This window comes from Vombatus ursinus, unplaced genomic scaffold, assembly GCF_900497805.2.
Source record: "Vombatus ursinus unplaced genomic scaffold, bare-nosed wombat genome assembly UNPS02014335.1, whole genome shotgun sequence".
Lineage (NCBI taxonomy): Eukaryota > Metazoa > Chordata > Mammalia > Diprotodontia > Vombatidae > Vombatus > Vombatus ursinus.
In genome coordinates, this window is record NW_020954113.1 from 522776 (window position 1) to 543278 (window position 20503).

Here is a 20503-nt window from a genome sequence, read left to right on the forward strand (position 1 = left end):
CCAACTTGCACTTTGCATATTTTTAAATATGCAAAAAAAGGTATAAAAGATTAAGTAATGACATTGAACACCTGGCTGCTCTTGGAATACTCAAAAGGTTAGCATGCCTAAAAGCTAAAGATAAAATGAAGACTTACAGATTTTATAATATCTAAACATATTTCATCTTGTTTAGATGTGTTTATATAAATACTTCGAATGACCCATGATTTAATATACCAACACAGATCATACTTCTTCCACACATCATTAGACAGCTTAGTGAGTTGCTATGGCCAAAAACAATTCATAATCCATTGGCCAAGATTCTGGTGATGAGCCCCTCTAAACGTAGCTAAACTGGTCCTCACAGGACAGACAGGTGGCCAGTAAGTGGGCCTGTACTCAGTCTCTTCAGCTTGATAAGAATTGTCAGAGCTGACAGAGCTTTTGAGAGCCTTTATATCAAGATATGGCACAGCGGGGATTTAGGGAAGGTTTTGATGTAGAAATTGGTTATTTTTGTACAACACAGATGTCTGGGAAAAGTAAAAAATTTAACTGCTCTTCTACAACTGGATATCTCAAATTAGGCAAAACACACAGATCAAAAACAGCCCAACATTGTAGAATGTGTAGAAAAAGCAACATATAAAATTTAGTGAATATTTTCATTTTTCATCTAGATGTTTGGTGGCACGTAGATATGGATATTTGTACTAAATCATCATAGGATATACTTTGGTTATCTGTTCTTTAAAATCTCATGGTTGGAGGGCTCTTTGGTGCTCTGAAGAGCACTTATCCAAGTCTTGAAAAGGGTTTTTGAACTTTAGTTTGCTTAGACTCGCCAAAACATATAAATGATATCTCTCCAACTTGTCATATGCATATTTTCAGCTTATTTTGTGAAATATGGTGCCTTTGATCCTGAGGCCAAGTGTATGGGTCATTTAAGAGGAGTCCCATTTAATTCAACATGGATTTACCACAATCCTTTCTGAAATAATGTAACAGTAAATGATGGACATATTGTAGAAAAGAAAGTAAATCTTTTCTACAATAATTATCTATTCAACTGAAATATTTATTATGTTTGGATCATAAGAAGACCTCATCAATTTGAAAGTATGTCAAAGAATCATAGATTTAGAGCTGGAAGGAACCCGAGAGGCTACCTAATCCAACGTCTTCTTTTTATTGTTGAGGAAACTGAGGTCCTGCGAGGGTAAGTGATTTGCCCAAATTTTAATCCACATTTAGCTCCAAAAAAGCTTTATCTGACTCTGCATTAACATTCCCAAACTCCCCACTGCCTCTAAAGATAGTCTCTGCTACATCCTATTCTTTATCTAAAGGAGCTAGCCAAATAGCACATAACACTCTTAACACTGAAGTTCTTCCTGTTTCTTAGATGCGGCTTACAGGAGCCTGAAACAAGATTAACTTTAACTAATACATCTATTTTCTCTATCCATTTTAATCCATAATATCAAATTAAAAGGAATTTTACCAGTGCAAGATCTCTGATCTGGCATAAGTGCAAATCCCTGTCGACAGCTGCATTCATAACTGCCTTCAGAGTTGGTGCAGAAGGTGTCACAACCCCCATTCATTATGCTACATTCATCAATATCTGGAAGAAAAGAAAAAAGGGTAATTTTACATTTTTCTTTATTTAACCATTATGGGTCATGTTTAAGGTTTGCAAAGACGGACAACACACATCAACTAGGGATAAAATTTAGGACCATTGGAAGTAATTCTCAATTACAGCAATGGGCAGTTGGATAAAATGATCCTTGATACAGATTCAGTTACAAACCTGAAATTCAGTCCAGATCCATGGAGGGGTTGGCTGAGGTCTACAAACCTTTACAAGAACCTGGGCTGAGTTCTTAGTTGGCCTGAGCCATGTTTCAGAAGAATTTGGGCTGAATTATGGTTTCGGGTGGAAACCATGTGAGACTTGGCAGTTCCGCATGGTTTCCAACCCAAACCAGGCGAAAGTTGGCAGTAACCTCTGAGGTTCACTTTGATTTTGGGGTTCATTTGTTAAAACAATGGTGCTGTTTTTATAAGTCTTCCCAGGACCACTTAATTCAAAGAGGAGTCCTCAAAGAAACTGTCATGACTAAAGCTCAAATTGGTACTAGTCCTAGCATCTATTTCCATACTCAAAATCAGCATACCCTAGCAATAATAATATAAAGCACTATAACACTTTTCCACCATATATTAGTCTACTTGATCCTTAAACAACTTTCTAAGGTCAGCAGGGAAAATATTGTTATTTTACATATGAGGCAACTGAGGTTCATAAAGGTGAAGTTATTTACACGTAGTTTCATAACAAATAAGTATTAAAATAGAGCAGGGTTTGCTAAGCCCTGACAAAATGCTCCAATATTTTGCCTCGATATTTAACTAAAGAAGACTCTCGAGGCAAGCAGTTTCCCAATGTCTTGGTCTCAGGACCCCTTTGAAATTATTGAGGACTACCCACAGAGCTTTTGTTTATGTAGGTCATACTTTCTGATATTTACCATAATATAAATTAAAATATTTATTTTTATGAAAATAGTTTTGACCTCGTAGAACACACTTGGAGAATTGCTGCTCTAGGCTATAAGCTCTAAGGAAGCAAAGACTACATTTTATGCTTCTTTTTTTACTGCCATGGCATCTTGTACTGTGCTGGGGACAGAGCAGACGTTAAAAAATTGCTTGCTGTTTTGATTTGACATGTGTGCATAAAGTAATGTATGAACTACCGTACACTATTCAAACTTGTATGACCCAAATGGTCCTTACTAGAGCTTGAAACATTCCACAAATTTCACCTTTTTTTTTAAAAAAATCAAGCTTGACCAAATTTATGGCAAGAATCCTGTAAGGAACTTCCTCTACTAATGCAGATCAACACATTTTCTGCAACTTTTAAACCCAGAGTTGGCAGAGGCAATGAGAGGTTAAGTGACTTGCCTAGGGTCACACCTAGTATCTGCCAGAGACAGCACTTGAACCCAGGTCTTACTGACTCCAAGGTGAGCTTTCTATCCACTATACCGGGTTCCCTTTTCACCCTAATGATTCTTTGAAAAGATATAAGTAATGGAAATATCAGAGTATCATGGGTTCATGGGTCAAAGAATCAGAGAATTTAGAGCTGGAAGACGTCTAAAACATTTGACCTCATTTTATAGGTGAGGAAACTGAAGACCAGTGAGGTATAAAGGGATTTATAAATAATTTTTCATAAGTTTAAGACAAATGAGTTGGCTTAGGGAACAGAATTCTGTCTATTTCCATAGTGCTGGGGAAAGGGAGAACTTCTTGGGCAAGTTTCAGAGCTTACCAACACAAAACAGTTTATCAGGTGTGGCATGATAGCCTGGATTGCAGGCACACTGGTACTTCCCAATCAGGTTCACACAGCGGCCATTTCGGCAGAGGTTAACGCTTAGATCACACTCATTGATGTCTGTTGAAAATAAGAAGAAAAGAGAATTAAAAAATCATGCTTCTGAGTTCTGAGAGATAGGTAGACCAAACTCAGCAGGTGAAATTGTTGCCCTTACCTATACAGGCTGAGATATTGGGAGCCATTTGATGGCCAGGAGGGCACTCACATCGATAACTTCCCTCTGTATTCAGGCATGTACCACCTCGACAAAGAAGAGGGTCTCTCTGACATTCATCGATATCTGTAAAGTGCAAAAAAACCCAAAAAACATGGAACCAATCATCTCAATGTCATTTCTTCTCATTTCCCTAATTATTTTTCCTTCCCTTCTGTAGTGCTTAGATTTTTCGCTGGGTTGTTTACCTCATTCTCCAAATACCTAGAACTGTCCTCTCAGCTTCCTTACCCCTCAAATGCCTTGGTACTATCACCTTCATCAACCATAGCCACATAAGCTCAATTCCTTGGCTATTCTTTTTCTATTTGTTTCCCCATGCCCCAGTGGGCACACCTGGCTAAGTCACCTTCTCTAGATAGATCCTGACTTCAGCAACTGTACTAAGAACAACAGGAGAGAAACAGGGTGGGTTTAGAGCAAATGTCAGGGGTCAAAGGCAGGTGAACCTTTCTGCTCAGCCAGACCGAAGAATGTTCTGAGGAAAATGGCCATGAACATACCCATGCAGTTCTTCATCATCATAAATCCACTTTCATATCCATCAAAGCACTCGCATTTAAAATCCCCTGGGGTGTTCACACAGATGCCTTGACCACACAGATCAGGAGATATCCGGCATTCATCAATATCTGTGCAAATTCAAAAGGCACCAATGAAACATCAGGGCAAATTCAATTACTTGGAGAACTTTAAAAAGACAAAAATGTTTTAAAAGACATTCCTCCTAGTTAAATTTCAATTTACTAACCTGTGCAGTTCCTTTCTTCAGAATCAAGGGCAAAGCCATTATCGCATCTACATTTAAAGCTGCCGATGGTATTTCTGCACTTGCCATGGGTACACAAACTTGGAATCATCTTGCATTCATTTATATCTTTGGGAAAAAATTAACATGGAAAAATATTTCAGTAACCCATGAGGAGTTCAAAGTGCCCATCATTTCAAGCTCAAAGCATTTTTGTAACACAACAATACCTGACCCTTAGAAGTAGAAGGGACCTCAGGGGCTATTTAGCCTAGACAGGACCAAACAAGAATTCCCTCTACAAGAACCACCTTCAGCCACCAGTCATATTCTTTTTTTTTTTTTAGAAGACCTCTGATGGGCAGTCCATTCCCTCCTGAGACAGTCCTTTGCAGTTTTGGATACCTCTACATGACAGGAAATCTTTCTTTGAATTAAGCCAAAATTTGTCTCTGTAAACTTCCATGCTTTGATTCCAATTCCACCCTCTGTAGTCAAACAGAATAAATATAATCCTTCTTCCCAGTGGCAGCTCTTCACACACTTGGAGACAGTTAATATATCCCTCCTAAGTCTTCTCCAAACTAAAACATAACCAGTTCCTCCTACTAATTCTCATATAGCATGTTCTCAACGTTCTCCACTGTCTTGGTTGCTGTCTGGAATGCTCTCAAGCTTATCAATGTTCTTCTTAAAGTGCAAGATCCAGAATGCAATACAATATTTTATGTACTTATGCCCTTTTTAATACAACCTAAAGGAGCCCATTAGCTTTTTTGACTGCCACATCATTGTATTAGCTAATATTAAACTTACAGTTCACTATACCCCCAAAAATCTTTTATCAGATGAATTGCTATTTAATCATACCTCTACATCTTGTACTTGTGAGGTTAATTTTTTGAACAATTGTAGAAGGCATCTATTTCTATTACATTTCATTTTATTAGATCTGAACCAATGTTCTCTTTCCTTACAAGACTGTTTTACAACATTTAAAATGGACATTAAAGACTGGACAATAATAATTTTGAACAGTGTTTAATGGTCCATGAGGAGTATGACTCATATTCATGTTTAGCCCATTTCAACTTAGCATTTTAGAAAATTCCTCTATTAAAAAAAAAGGAATGCAATAGCACATTTAAATGAACCTTCTAAGCTGCTGCCTCATATAGTCCAAAGTATGCAGATTATAATCTAGACATATGGCAACCAATTGGGTACATGTTAGAATAAAGTGCCATTTTAATGCTTTTTTCTTGGAAATTTGTATATGTTTTTTAAAAAAGGAAGCTTTCCAAATAAGGTGCCATACAAAAATGTCAATAATTAACAAAAACGTACAAGCCTGATAATTCTACTTTTTTAAATATCTGATTCTATTGAGATTCCATTAATATCTTAGATGGCATCTAGGCACCTACATGGTGTAGTGAATAGAGTGCTGAGCCTGGAGTCAGAAGGACCTCAGTTCAAATCCAGCTTCAGACATTTACTAGCTGTGTGACCCTGGGCAAGTCACATAATCTCTCTCTACCTCAGTTCCTCAACTATAAAATGGGAATAAAAGCACCTACCTAGCAGGGTTGCTGTGAAAATGAAATGAAATATTTGCAAAACACTTAGCACAGTGTCTGGCACATAGCAGGTGTTATATGAATGCTTATTCCATTCCATACTCTTCCCTCCTCTACCTCTCCCAGATTCAACCAACTAGAGCAAGTGAGAAAAAGAAGAAATGTATGCTCTACATGCTACTTAGATTTCTCTTGCAGTATCACACTCCCAAGGGAGGCACTGCTGAAAGAAGCACCTGGGATCCAAAAAGTATATCGAAGTTCTGACTGTTACTTAATAACAAGTTATATTGGCAGGGATGGGGAGGGACATGGGGGGTGGTGAAGAGTCAGATTAAATCTCAAGAGCATCTTGTTCTCTGGAGACAATGACTTATCTTAGTCCTTTAAAGGGGGACAATTTAAGTTCCTTTGAATTTACTTAAAAGACATTTAGGAGAGTCATTAAGAAAATAATGAACAAGACTAACAATTTTAATGAGAGTAATGTCCCTTCTTGTCCCAAACTAGTTCTTAGCCTCAAACAAAACAATACATAAATTTTTATAAATTGAACAAATGAAGTGGCATTTGTACATTGGTTTCAAATTTTTGTGTTTCAATGAAGTTATTAGATACACTGAAAAACAGTTCCTCTTTAAAAGCCAAATATTAAAGACATTCTGGATAAAAATGAATAGCCGATACAAAACCATGTGCTGTGAATATAGCAAGGATACTCTGGGTAATGTTAAGTTGGATAAACAATTATCTCCTTTCCACTGGATAAGGTAAATTCGTTCTGGATTACTATAGCTGTTGATTTAAATCAACCTTTATAAATACTATACCTTTGAAGAAAGGTTTTCCATTTATAATCTCTCCTCTTGTGGCAAATCCAGGCCCTCTAGGGCAAAGAGCATCATACTCAGGTGTATTCCTCACTGGACACTCCTCACATTCTACGCTGCCCCAGGCTGCCCCAACGGAACAGCAGCATGCATCCATCCGGTGGCGACCAGCAACAGGCAAAGAACATTCCTCATCCTCATGTTTCAGGTAGCAAGTTTCTAGGCGGATATCTGTTAAGTGAATAAAAGGAAGGTGAAAAATACCACATCATTTTCAAAGCTAAAAACCACTGCCACTTAGGGAAGCACAGTGTTCTACACATAGTAAGTGCTTAATAAATTCATATTGGCTTGAATTGAAACTTCTCCTTCCAGTAAGAGGTCAGGTTTGTTAATGGAGGTCTTTAGTACATGAAGACTCCCTTGCTTTTCTGACCCAAAATTATCACTTTTGTATTTGTCAAACAGAAGAGAAAAAGCTCTTCCGTCCTCTGTCTGTTCAGTGGACTTTATGCTGTTCTCACAAAATTCACTTCAGTGTTTCTCATTCCTACAGATGTGTATATTATTGATTCCCACAAACAGATATTTATCTGCTCACTTGCCTGAAAATAACTTATGCATGCTAGGACAGTCTCAAGCTAGCACCAGCACCTTCTACTCACTGGAGGTAGTATTTTGAGAATGAGAAGGATAAAGAAAGGGAAGTTTCTCTGAAAGCTGGGAAGCGGTGGAAAGTGGGAAAAGGAAAAGTCATAAATTATAGGGACCACAGATTTAGAGGAGAAAGGGGTCTTACAGGTTATTAATTGCAATCCCCTCATTTTACAGATGAGAAAACTGAGGCTCAGAGAGATTAAGTGACTTGCCCAGGGTCACCCACTAGTCAATTCCAAGGTAGGATTAGAGCCAAGAGCTTCCAGACTACAGGACCAGGGCTCTGCCCACTACAACAGGCCACTCTCAGGGAGCTTGCAAGCAAAGTCTGAAATGGACCTAGAGATAAATGGTGCTTCAGTCCCCTACGGGCCATTTCTGGGAAAGAAGGGATGAGAAGCCAAACCAAATTCACATTTTCCCCTCCTACACATATCACTTTCCACAAACCCTTACAATGACACACACGCTCCTGTGGACAACCAATCAGTACTTTCTCCATATGAGGCACTGTGGGAAACAATGGTGATGCAAAGACAAAAAAGTGAAATCATCTCTGTCCTCAAGGAGCTTCCCTTCTAATGAAGGAGACAAGACATGCATATGCAGAATACACACAAAAGTAATAAAAGGTAACTGTGTGAATAAGTGCACTAGCAGCACAAGAGATCAAGAGAGACTTCTAGAGAGGCGGCATTTGAGCCGACTTGTGAAGGCAACCAGAGACAGAGATTAGGAGGACTGAATTCTAGGCAGGCATATCATTCAATGTGTCTGGATCTCAGAAGATATAGAAGGAAATCACGTGTAAAGAGATAGGAAAAGTTGTGTACAGCTTTAAATACAAACAAGAAACATTATCTATTTATAAAACCAAATTCATGGGGAGCTATGGTCCAGGATGCTAAGATCTGGACTCTAGTTCATCTTCCACAACTCAACAACTGAGTAACCACAGAAAAGACACTGAATTTATGAGCCGTAGTTTCTTCCTCTGGAAGAAACAGGAATAGTAATACCTGTCCTGCTACAAGGTCATGGTGAAGATCAAATGAATTCATTTATTTTAAAGATATACAAATAAAAGTATCACAATGATGTTCCCTTTTCCAGTCAGCCTCTACTAGTATCCAACATTCATCTAAATATCTGAATTCTAGCTAATATAAATAGGACTTTCTGAAGCCCCCCTTGGCAATTCTTTACTTAGGTTTTTACCACTAAAAAGGAGAATTTAAAAATAAATTGCAAAACACACATCAGAGCCCTTTCCATTTAAGGCCTTTAGGCTCATTATAGATTAAGAAACTGGGGTTTGGAATGGGATTAACTGACCTTCCTCAGCAATGAATGGAACCTCAAGCTTTTGATTCCAACGATTGAAATTCCATTCTCTAGACCACACTGTGCTTTTTAAGTGATCCAAATCCTTTAATTAAATACAGCAGAATCCCCACATGATTCTGTTCATTATAATATGGTTTCAGATACACTATAGATCTGGACACATCTCCTATGTCACAGAGGACCAGAGACTCAGGCAACAGTGATAATTTCTCTAAAACTGTTCTTGTCAGAGCCCTGGAAATGCTGAGGGGAGGGCATTCAGGGCTCAGAGGATCACCACTACTGGTATCAATAGGGATTTCCTGCCCAAACTTTTGTCACTGTTACTAGTAACAGTCTGTCTTTAGCAGCTAGCCACAAATCACACTGCACCCCACATAGGTTAGGTGATGTTCATAGGATCCTCTGCCACTTATGCTTAAAGTTGGTTTAAAGCCTTTGTCCAGATTCAGATGACCTATGGTTTCCTATAAAGTAGGTACTGCACATGCAAAAGGACTAACCTCTCTATTAACTCACAGGATATCTTCTCTGATCGCAAAGAATGAAGTTTGAGACCAAACCCCATATGCCCAGGGTATCAGGAGGTGACTGAATTAAAATTCTTGGGTTTTGTCAGATTTATCTGTACTTTGAACCACTGAAATTTTGCAGTCTGTAAAAAGAGGTATGAATGTGTGAAGTGATGAAACAAATACATACCAAGACAGATTCTTCCAGTGAGATCCAATGTCATCCCACTGGGGCACTGGCAAACAAACGATCCCAAAGTGTTGACACAATGGCCATTTTTGCACACTCCCGGGAATACAACACATTCATTTATATCTGAAGGGGAAAAAAACCAGAACACAATCAGAAAAATATATTTGCATAAATATCATTGCATTTCATTCTATTTTAAAAAGGTACTCCTTTCTAGCATTGGCACACTAGGTTACCCTCTAACTCCATTACTCAGTGGCTTTCTCTTCTAAGCTGCACATAAATTATTTTGCCAAAAAAAAAACTACCCCCTGTGGAATCACTATGGTGTTGAATCAGGAACTGCTCCCAATATTGTCATAAAATGAAGCAATTAAGTAATTCTCAGTTTAGGGATGAGGGAACTAACAACAATTCTCAAGGATAGCTCTTAGAGCCTTGCAGGCTTCTTAAATAAGAACGTGCTACATGCTGCCTGACATCAGAAAGTACTAAACAGGCCAGAATTATAAGTTATTTGTAGAGGTCTTTATAGCTTATAAAATGCTTATATGTACATATTACTTCTGAACTCCACAATAATACTAAGAATGAATACTTTGAACTCTAAGCGCCTTGAGGGAAGGGACTGTGGATTATTTTATAGTCATATCCCCCATACTACCTTGCTTAATGCAGTGTGCATATTAAATGCTTAAAAATTAATGAACTAGTATAGGCAGACAGGGCAGAATTATGATCTCTAATTTAAAAATGAAAAAACTAAAGTTTGTAGAAATTAAATTACTTGCCTAGGTCCTAGTTAAGAGCCTAGGTCTCTTAACTTCTAATCCAGTGTTCTTTCCAACAAATCATGAGAAGGTATGAAGGAGAAAAGAGGGAATTATTCTGTATAAATCATGTAGAAATAAGGAGAGTAGCTAGTGTTTTTAATATATTCTTAAAAGACAACATGCAATAATGATAGCAGGAAAGAATATTGTAGTTCAAAATAATATGTCCTAAATTTGAACATTCTCAATGAGATGAAAAAGATTCTCAAGGTATTTATTTCATTCTGAGTATCTAGATGAGAAGCATGAAAGGTGAGAGGGAGATGTCAGTTAATTAAATGGTCAGGAAAGAAACAAAACACTTTCCAGGAACCATTATCTGAACTTAATTCTTGGACTAAATACAGTTGTGGCACTTTATGGACAAATCACTGAGAACAAAGAAAATGAAAAGCACCCCAAAACATCAAAGTAAATTTGCTTTAATGTACTTCCAGTTTAGGGAGTAAGAAAAACAAAGAAAATTTACCTATGGTGAAATTTGACTAGGTGAAGCTAAAGATTCTCCTCTTCTATATAATTCTATACCTTCTCCAGTCACAGTCTTATTCCTTCATGACAGACATGTCAGATAGTGAGACTCCCTAGAGTAATGCTGGGAAACTACTGGAAAAGGTGTAACTGCCCACTAATTAGACAATGGGATCACTATTTCTGATGACTTTAGTGACTCCAGGTAGGAAAGGGAAATGGAAATCAACAAGTGTTTGTGTTCCATTTATTTTATCCCAAATGCACTATTATTCCCTTTTTTGGTAGAATTATCTGTAATCTCTTTGGGGAAGACATGCACCTTGGTTGAAAAAGGAACACTTTTTGGAAGATGCTGAGCTGTGACAACATAGGGTCCTTGTCAATGTTATCAAGTTAAATACTGATCAAAGAAATGATGAAGACCTGATGTCTTGGAAAAATAATTTTCCCACAGAGGAATGTTGAAAAATGTCCTGTGCTTTTCCTTGTGAATAGGAATAGGTAGAGAGTCACCTTCTCTTTTTTTTTTTTTTCTGGTCACTTACATGCACTGAAATGTTCTGTTGAGGTCATTTAAGTTATGTACAGTGGGTCTGGATTAAGGAAGTGCCAAAGGATTCAGTCATCATTTGGAAAGCAAGATCTCGGGAGGGGGTTGTGGCGTTCCTCTTTATTTTAACAAAAAAACCCTTCTTTTCGTCCCACATATGGGACTAATTGTTGTTTTTAAAATATTTCAGCTGCTGTGTCATGTCAGGTTGTGTTAGTCATGATGACCTAGGGCTATCTGGGATTTTGTGTGAGTGGAACAGACGACCGAAGAAGCCCACCTAGACTTATAGGGAGGATGAAAAGAGTAATGTTATTTGGTCTTACACGCACTTATGCGTGTGACCACACAACACAATAACAACAAAAAAATGTTCTCCACCACTCTTTAAAAACTACTTTTTGTTCCCATCTTCAGACACAGTGTTTTGAAATCTGTAGTTACTGTAAACTAAGGTTGGGACTAACGCATTTTGAGGTCTCCTTATTCTCTGGCCACTATGTTCTGACACTGGCAAAAGTGTCTGCCGGCTGAATGAATGAAGGCTTGTGAAATCAACATCTGTCCTTTTATTGCTCTTTTCTTTCACTGCATATTTTGCACTGTACAGTTACATGGCAACCTTAACCAATTCAGTCAACACATTCTTCCCATGGAGAATAATGTACAGTTTACAAATAGCAATAAATACCTTCACACTGTGTTCCTTTAATTCTTGAGTACCCCTTAGCACATATTGGGTCTGTAAAAAAATAAATATACAAATTTGGAATATTGAACTCCAGACTCTGGTTATGACACAGTGTACAAAACATGAAAGAACAACTGGAACATGAACTGAATTTTGTTCCTATGAATAAGTCTGAGATCACTTGAAAGCATTTTCTGAGATTGTATAGGCGTGGAAGATTAATAATGAAATGAGTCTCTTTGCCTCCCACTCAATTCCCCAAGGTACCCGTAATACAGCACAATAAACTGAAGTCTAAGCGAATAAATGGCTACAGATTTCTTAACAGCAACCAATCTAAAAACATGAACTATACTATAGGATTACTCTAAATATATCATGAAAATTTGGTAAGTGCTGATGAACACGGAGACTTCACAATCTTCAGAATTCACATGCCAAGAACTTTAATAAACCAAAAAACCCTAAATTATAAACAAGTTTATCAAAGAATTTCAGCTAACACTGAACATTTTCCTGTAGTGCAGTTATGGCCACTTAATTCTATTTCTTCCCAAACTCTAGGATTTTTTTAAACCTATCTATAGCTTCTTCAGAGGGCCTCAAAACAATTCATATGCTTCTTTCTCAACTGTGTACAAAAGTCAAAATTAAAGACATGACAGCATTACGAGAACAGATTAGGTAAACTTTTCCACTGGTAATGAGATCAATAATCTCTATAAAGTATAGATCAGAACTTGAAATAATGTCATCATACTAGGTTTTGGCTCCTAATCAAACTATTTGTTATTTTTAAGCACTTGGGATCATTAATCTTTCCCATGTGCTCAATCTGTCTGATACAGACACATCTGGTCTACAGTTCAGGTCCACCTGCCTATCTATTTTGCTTTTTTAAAGTTGGATGGGACAGAAAAAATGAGAAAATAAACTTCTCCAAAAGGAATTTAGCCTTTTAGCCACTGAAGAAAGGTGATAAAAGAGAATGGGGCCAAGGAGTAAATAAAGTCATCTTTTTTACCTGTTTGACAAGGTGTGCATGGGCTTCCCCATGCAGCACCCAGTGAAGAACAGCACTGTGACTTCAGTGTGGCTCCATTGATATTGATTTCACATCTTCCATCAACAATACTCTGCCAACAAGTGCCTTTAATTGTTTCTGGATGGGAAAGGGGAAGGATTCAAACACTTTAAAACATACTACTTAGTTAGGTTCATGCATCAAAAATGTAACTGAACATGCTACCTTTATTTACATAAAAGTTCCCACCATATAAATAATAGTTTGAAATACAGCTGGCATTATCATAATGACCATAACATTTCAGTTTCTACATAATTAGTGACACTTTTTGATGTTAAATTGGCATTAAAATGCATTTAATACATGACTAAAAATAAATGTAATATCTAAATAAATACATACCTATGCATATAGTTTTTGTTGTATCTAAAGTACTTTCAGAAGAACATTCACAAACAAAGGAACCCAGGGTGTTTTTGCATACTCCATTAACACAAGGGCTTGATTCACATTCATCAATATCTGAAACAAAAATATAGCTATATTGTGGCTAAAGTTAATTTCAGGAATGAATGAATGACTTCACTTGTCATCTTATGTTCTCAATAAAGGAGGCTCAAATGATTCTTTTCCTAGGTTAGCTGAAATGTCCAAAGCACTGAGTTTGTACATATCTAACATAGGTTCCTAAATTTCATTTCAATCTTTGAAGCCAGAACAAAATCTTCGATTCTTTCATTGAGAAGTAGCACAGTATAGTGGATAAAGACCTGGCTTTGTTACAAGGAACACCAGGGTGCAAGTCCTTCCTCTACTGGTTATGAGACCCTAAGCAAATCATTTAACTTCTGAGTGCTACATGTAGCTCTCTCACACTGTAAATGGAAGAAAAGGTGACTACCTGCATTGGTAGACAGTTTCCTCATCCTCATCTGAAGTTCCCTGTAACAATGAAATCGCAGATCCCAATCCATTTTTAATTATTAAATGCTGCTAAATGATTTAAGAATATCAAAGTCAATGTAATGACACATTTTGAAGAAGAGACAGCCAAACTGAGGGGAAAAGGGTTTACAGCTGTCAGTTATGGTGAAGTAGCACCTTCTCCCACTGTCCTAGGATATCAAGTAGTAATTGGAGGCTCACTTAATTTTAAAGTTAATTGAAAAGTTTACCTCAACCCAAAATGTTTGGTTTGAGTGGCTGCGTGGAAGCAGATAAAGGCATTAGCTGTGACCTTGGGGAAGGGGGAAATGTTAACAAAGCAAGAATGACTCAAAGGGGATGTTCATGTGTGAATCCTAGGGCAGTCTGAGCTGTATTTGGGGACTCCAGTTGTGAAAGGAAATTCTATTCAAAGTGAGTGAAGGAGGACTGAATTGTGTGGACTGAAGGGAGGCAAGTGCCCCAAGCCTGGCTAGATGGCTAGAGAGGCTGTGTGGATCTGGGTCCCAGTGCTGATCTTCATAAAACACTAACAACATTCCAAACAATTCATATACTTCTTTCTCCATGACATACAAAAACTAAAATTTATGACACAATGGTACTGAAAGAGTAAATTACATAAACTACAAGATTAAAGTCATTGTTATTTCTTTTTCCTTTAGGCATAAACTATATTAGTGCTATCAAAAGCCTATCTGCTAAGGTTTGTTTAAAAAAATTAATGTATATTTTGTGCTGGTGGTAGGACCGGTAATCTCAGTATTTAAATTGTAGCTCAAAACCGGATTGAAACAGACTGGCAGATGTGAGATATCTGACCGGCATGTACATGAAGCCCCAGTAGCCACAGCAGGGCAAGAGTGCCAGAGAGAAAGCAGCCTAAATAAATGATGACTGTGTGTCTAAGTGAATCTATGTTTCAATCAGGTTAAGTGATTTGCTCAGTCACATAGTTTAATAAGTGTTAGTTCCAGGATTTGAAACAAGTTTTCCTCATTTCAAATGCAACTTTCTTGCCACTAGGTCAGACTGTCCTTCCCACAGACCCGGAATTCAGCAAAGCTGGGCTAAAGGACCAAGCTCACCATGCACAAGCTTTGTGACATTAAGTAAACTGCTTTATTTTTCTGGACCTCAGTTTTCTCATGAAAGAACCAACAGGTTGGACAAGATGATTTCTATGTTTCCTCTCTACTCTAAATTCTAAGAAGAGAATCTTGATTAAACATTTAACTAGATTCAAATGACTAGAAAAGATCTGCAGAAACTACTTAAATAAATCAACTTAAACACATTTATCTAACTTGTTATTATCATTTTTTACTCTTAAGAGTCAGCTATACAAATAGCATAAAAGCATTTACCTTCACAAGTTTTTAGGTCAGGTTTGTATACAAAACCCTTGGGACAGGTACAGGTGAAACTTCCAGGAGTATTTCTGCATTGCCCATTGTCACAAAGCAAGGTGTTTAATGCACATTCATTAATATCTGTAATGAAGATTGGAGTCAGAATTAGAAAGTCTAATTTAACACACTTTCTTTAAACATTTTAAGTTCTCAATTCTATGGAGAAAGCAAATTTTTAAAAATACAATTTTCCCTTGAATTACTTAATTTTATAAACATGGGGTACATGTGGGTACAATGTCCCAGACCATCAGACAGACAGCAATCAACCCCCTGCTTCCCTTGTCTATGGGGACACCTGGACTTTATGAAAATAACCAACCTTTACTTTAGATAGTTGCTGAGTTTTGCCAGAAAGTACAGGAGGCTTTCTACTAACTTCATTTTTCGCTTCTTCCCCCCATCCCCTTCTCCAAATGGGACAGTTGGGTCCTTGATACTATATTACACCCTCAGGATAATTTGGAGATTCTTAGTTCAGGGCTATATATCACAAAGGATCGGGAGAACTGGTAATTATGCAGGACAGTTTAGATAGATAATTCAAATCATTTTAGGTCAAAACCACTGCTTTATGTTCAACTGTCTACAAACCTGTACGGTAATTATGAAAGTTTTCATCCCAGGCATCATTAAATCTACTTGCATCACTATTGTACCAAATATTGCCTAATATACTCAAAATGCCATATATATTTGAAGTAAATTATTTGTTTACTTAGAAATCCTGGTCAGCTGATTAACTGACATTTTAAAAAGTCAATTCTCCTATAAAATAAAAGTCTTGTATATTTAGCTCTGTGGTACCTCATGGGTAGAGGGTGCCATAAACACCCCTGAACCAACTCGCTGATCTTCTTTACTATAGTTTTATGTCATACAAGCCCATGGACATAAGCTTATAAAGCCTTTAAAATATCAGAAAGTCAATATAAAGCCTTAGGGTATGAGAAGATCATGTATGGAAAATCCTAACAAAATGATTTGAGATGTGTAAATGCAATCTGAAAGGGTCAAACACTGACATCAGAGGCATTTGGCAACCTGAACAGTGGAATTTGCTGTTAAGATAAAAAATAGCTAGTCACTGGGAGCCATGCGTGGGAAATGACTGGGGCAGACCTTTGGTTCACAACTTCTTTCCCTTTTACCACAACCAAGCCCTGACCTGATAAGAATGGATCCAATTTTGTAGTGTTTACTAAAGCAAAACTCTCATTGAAGTAAGAATTCCCACTGGCTCCCAGACTCCCCCTTCGGCTTTCCAAGGGGTGATTTTTGGATGGAGCTGAAACATCCCTGTGTCTTTGTGCACTGCCCAAATAAATAATGATTTTTGGTGCCTGCCAACCAAGAGAGGCCCTTCTAGAAAGATGAAATAGTAAAACATGTTTTCAGTTGAGTCTACTTTGAAAATACCACATGTACTCAAATTATGGCTGCCCCAGGATAAAGGCTGCACCCTAAAAAGCTGTTCTAAAGTTCAGAGTGAGGGGAGGGTATATAAGTTTTATTCTCGAAAGTAAATAGAGTGCACAAAGAAGAGGAAATAAAAGACCAGATCTTAGAGTAGCAGCTAGAGGTAAAGAGAAAAAAATGTAGCAGAAGAGTAGGAGTATGCCTAATTCTGTAGCTCACCAGTTCTTTTAGCCTCTTTTTCCTTTAGCCGCCATGTAATTAATCCTAAATCCCAAGCAAAAATTAGACTTGGACTTTCATGATAATTTGGAAGGGGTGAGAGAGGATGGATTTTTTGATCACCTGTGATGAGTACATGTGTATGTAAATTAATTATATAAATAAGGAAGAAGGGCAAAAAAAAATTCCATTTTCCACCTAAATAAACATCCTGTCTTCTTCCCTATATTTCAGTTTTCCCTATCTTTCAAACTACATGAAGCATCAGCCCACTTATCTAAACACTGTTGCATAAGTACTATGAATGTAAGTGAGAATTTCCACTGAATTTACTTCTTAAAGCAAAGACTAAAGAGTCTTTAAGGTAAACGTGAGAAGAAAAGTGGCATAAGCAATCATCAAAGAAAAAAATCGCAGGAATTGGTTTTAAATGTCTAGTGCTGCCTCATCCTAAAGTTTTCATCTTCATATAATTTCCCAAATTTCACCCATTCTTCCATTTCAGCAGCCATAGACTTAAACAAGGCATTGGTAGATATCACCTGGATGACCAGAACCCACTTTTTTGTTACAGGAAGAGTCAAGAGATACATAAATGCTTGAAGAAAGTGGCCATGACAGATCATGAAAGTGGGTGAATAGATAAATAGATGGATTTGAAATAGCATCTAGGCAAATTGCAGGACAAGGAAGGAGAACATGAGAGAGAAAAAAGGAACCATACCAGGTATATAGCATTAAGAAGGGCCCACAGAAGTTTGAGAAGTAGTTGTAAATAGTGGGAAAAGCCAGAGGAGCTTTTGGGAAACCAAGAAACACACAGAATGCTGAGAAGGCCAGAGGCAGCACTTTTAGATGCTTCATACATCTCAAATAACAGTAACAAAAGCAATAAAAGAAACTAAAGAGATTTAGAAGAGGTAAAATTAATGACAGGGAGAAGAAAGAAAGGAATGAGAAAGGAAGAGAAAGAAGGGAGACAGAGGGGAAAATAGAAAGGAGGAAAGATGAGAAGGAAAGGAGAGGGCAGGCAGGCAAGCAGAGGAAATGTGTAAGATCTTGAAAGAAAATGTTGTTCAATTCAAGATAGATTGAAGATTTAACCCAGAGCCCAAAAAAGCACTAATGTGGTAAAATAGAGTACAATAACAATAATAATGAAGAACATGGTTGATAATTTTAGGGCGAGGAAATGTTACCAAATAAGATTCTAAATTATTTGGGCTTTAATCTTGAAATTAAATTTTATTTGTATGTAATTTAGACCTATGTAAACCAAAACAAGTGAACACAAAGTCAAGTTCACAATATAGCAGAGCATCACCCAAAAAAGTTAGAGCCACTGCAATTATATTAATTACATGTATAATATTATAAATGGTGTATATGTGTGTATATATGGTTACATACACATGGATACATATATGTATATGTTGTCTAGAAATCACCTTCTAATGGTTAAATGTAATCAATGGTACAAAAATATATAGAGAAGCTAATGCACAGCAGGCATAATTCTCATAGAGTAGGCGAATTAAAAAAAAACAATGGGAGGAGTTAGACTAATAGTACAGCTTTTACTGATGATTTTACATCATATTTATTCTCATATATGATCTTATTTTTTATCTTTTATTCCCACGGCCTAGCACGATGTCTGCTAGATAATGGAAGTTTAGTAAGTGCTCATTTAATAAATGATTTAATAAATGATCATCCTCCTAAAATGTTAGCTCCATTAAAGGTCACGTATTATTTATCTGCCTATTTCTCTCACCACCTAAATATTGATAGTGCTTTGCACAGAGTAGGTGCTTAATAAATGGTTACTGCATAAATAATTCAGTTTTCAGTTGTAATTAGTATATGTGAACTTTATATGCAAAGACATCAAATGTAATTTAAAATCACAATACATTTTTTGAATACTAAGTTTTTGGGAAAGGCAAGAGATGAAATCTCCTTTTACACAGACATCATCATCATCATAATCTCAATGACTATTCTTCATTTTTTTTTTTTGCTAGGCAATGGGGTTAAGTGACTTGCCCAGGGTCACAGAGCTAGTAAGTGTTACGTGTCTGAGGCCTCATTTGAACTCAGGTCCTCCTGACCCCAGGGCCGGTGCTCTATCCACTGCACCACCTAGCTGTCCCCTTGTTCTTCATTTTTAAAAAGCAATTCTAACATGTACTGGGTAAGTTACCCAAACTATATTTCCCATGATCCTTGGCAACATTTGCTGTCACTTCCTAATCTTTCTGTTACTATTTCAAACTCTCTTTAGTTTTCTCTAGTAATCATCATTCTTCGAGATTTACTAAGCATCAATAGGAAACATAAAGGCTCCCCTCTATTACTTTCAATCTTCTTCCTGACAGAGGGGGGATAAGGGATCACATGCATAGGTATATTAGCACACAAAAGCCCTTCTTATTTTTGTTACTTCCAACTCCTGGCCAAGGGCTTTTACCGTTCTCTTCTATCACCAGCTCCTGCTTGACTAGAAGAATAATCATGGGAAGAAAGAACACAGAATACAAGAGTCACTTTTATAATGACCATGAATCTATTGCCAGACTTCGAATATTTTGATTTATAGTATTTAATCTTTCACATTACAGATATCCTTCACTTTAATCAAACAGATAAGTCTCAGGAAGTTTTACATCAATCAAATTTCCAGTAATGAATCTTATTTTTAATGACCTCTATTATAAAAATGGAATAATGTTTTGAGCATTGAAAATATCTTGGATGTTATTTATGTTTTTGATAAAATATTAATACTGTGTGCCACCCAAAATACTTAAATCACAAATAAAAATACTAAAAGTAAAGTGCCATAAACTGACAACATGACTGCATCACCTTGTCTTACTGTTCCACATATAGAACAGCAATTGTTAAGGTATAGCAATGTAACTAAGTTTTTCACCAGCTTCTTTAATTTCTGTAACATTTTTACCTTTAAAAATTATCATTCAAATTTTTGTCCCTGAAATTACTGACATCTTCTTAAATATCACTGTCTGGTAATAGTTACACTGCTTATTTTTGCTATTTCCCCCCCATTAACCTCAGCAATAGCCTAAAATGCCAAGGACTGAAAATCAAATCTTCTTTTGGAATCCCAAAACTCCCAGAAAAAAGCTATCCAGCAACCAAAGAATGAACAACAAGGCTCAGTAAAGTACAAATGTGCAACTTTTCACCTAAATTAATGACTGACCATTGGTGTCTGGTGCCACTATTACAGGATGTTTTCAAACCAAAAAGGTGTCACTTAGCCTGGCAGAGTGCTGATTGTTAGAAGAGATAAATGAGTGGCCTGAGTTTTCCCGTATCATCCTGAGTAGTAGGTATAGTAAGGTGGGTATAGTAAAATGACAGTATAGCACCTTCTTATTTGGTTCACTTCATCAAAGTTCTTTTCTATGGATTTA

The 20503-nt window shown here is 37.0% G+C and overlaps 1 protein-coding gene across 1 annotated transcript in view; it reads right to left on the reverse strand.

Annotated features, from left to right (window-relative positions):
• FBN1 (fibrillin 1) overlaps positions 1-20503 on the reverse strand; it is a 303144-nt gene that overhangs the window by 87359 nt on the left and 195282 nt on the right. The window contains exons 19-29 of the mRNA XM_027860924.1: positions 15375-15500; positions 13465-13584; positions 13060-13197; positions 12036-12086; positions 9485-9610; positions 6779-7009; positions 4372-4497; positions 4124-4252; positions 3561-3686; positions 3338-3463; positions 1493-1615 (exon numbers count right to left, since the gene is read on the reverse strand). Coding sequence (XP_027716725.1) covers positions 1493-1615; positions 3338-3463; positions 3561-3686; positions 4124-4252; positions 4372-4497; positions 6779-7009; positions 9485-9610; positions 12036-12086; positions 13060-13197; positions 13465-13584; positions 15375-15500 — 1422 coding nt within the window. The remainder of the gene's footprint in view (positions 1-1492; positions 1616-3337; positions 3464-3560; positions 3687-4123; positions 4253-4371; positions 4498-6778; positions 7010-9484; positions 9611-12035; positions 12087-13059; positions 13198-13464; positions 13585-15374; positions 15501-20503) is intronic.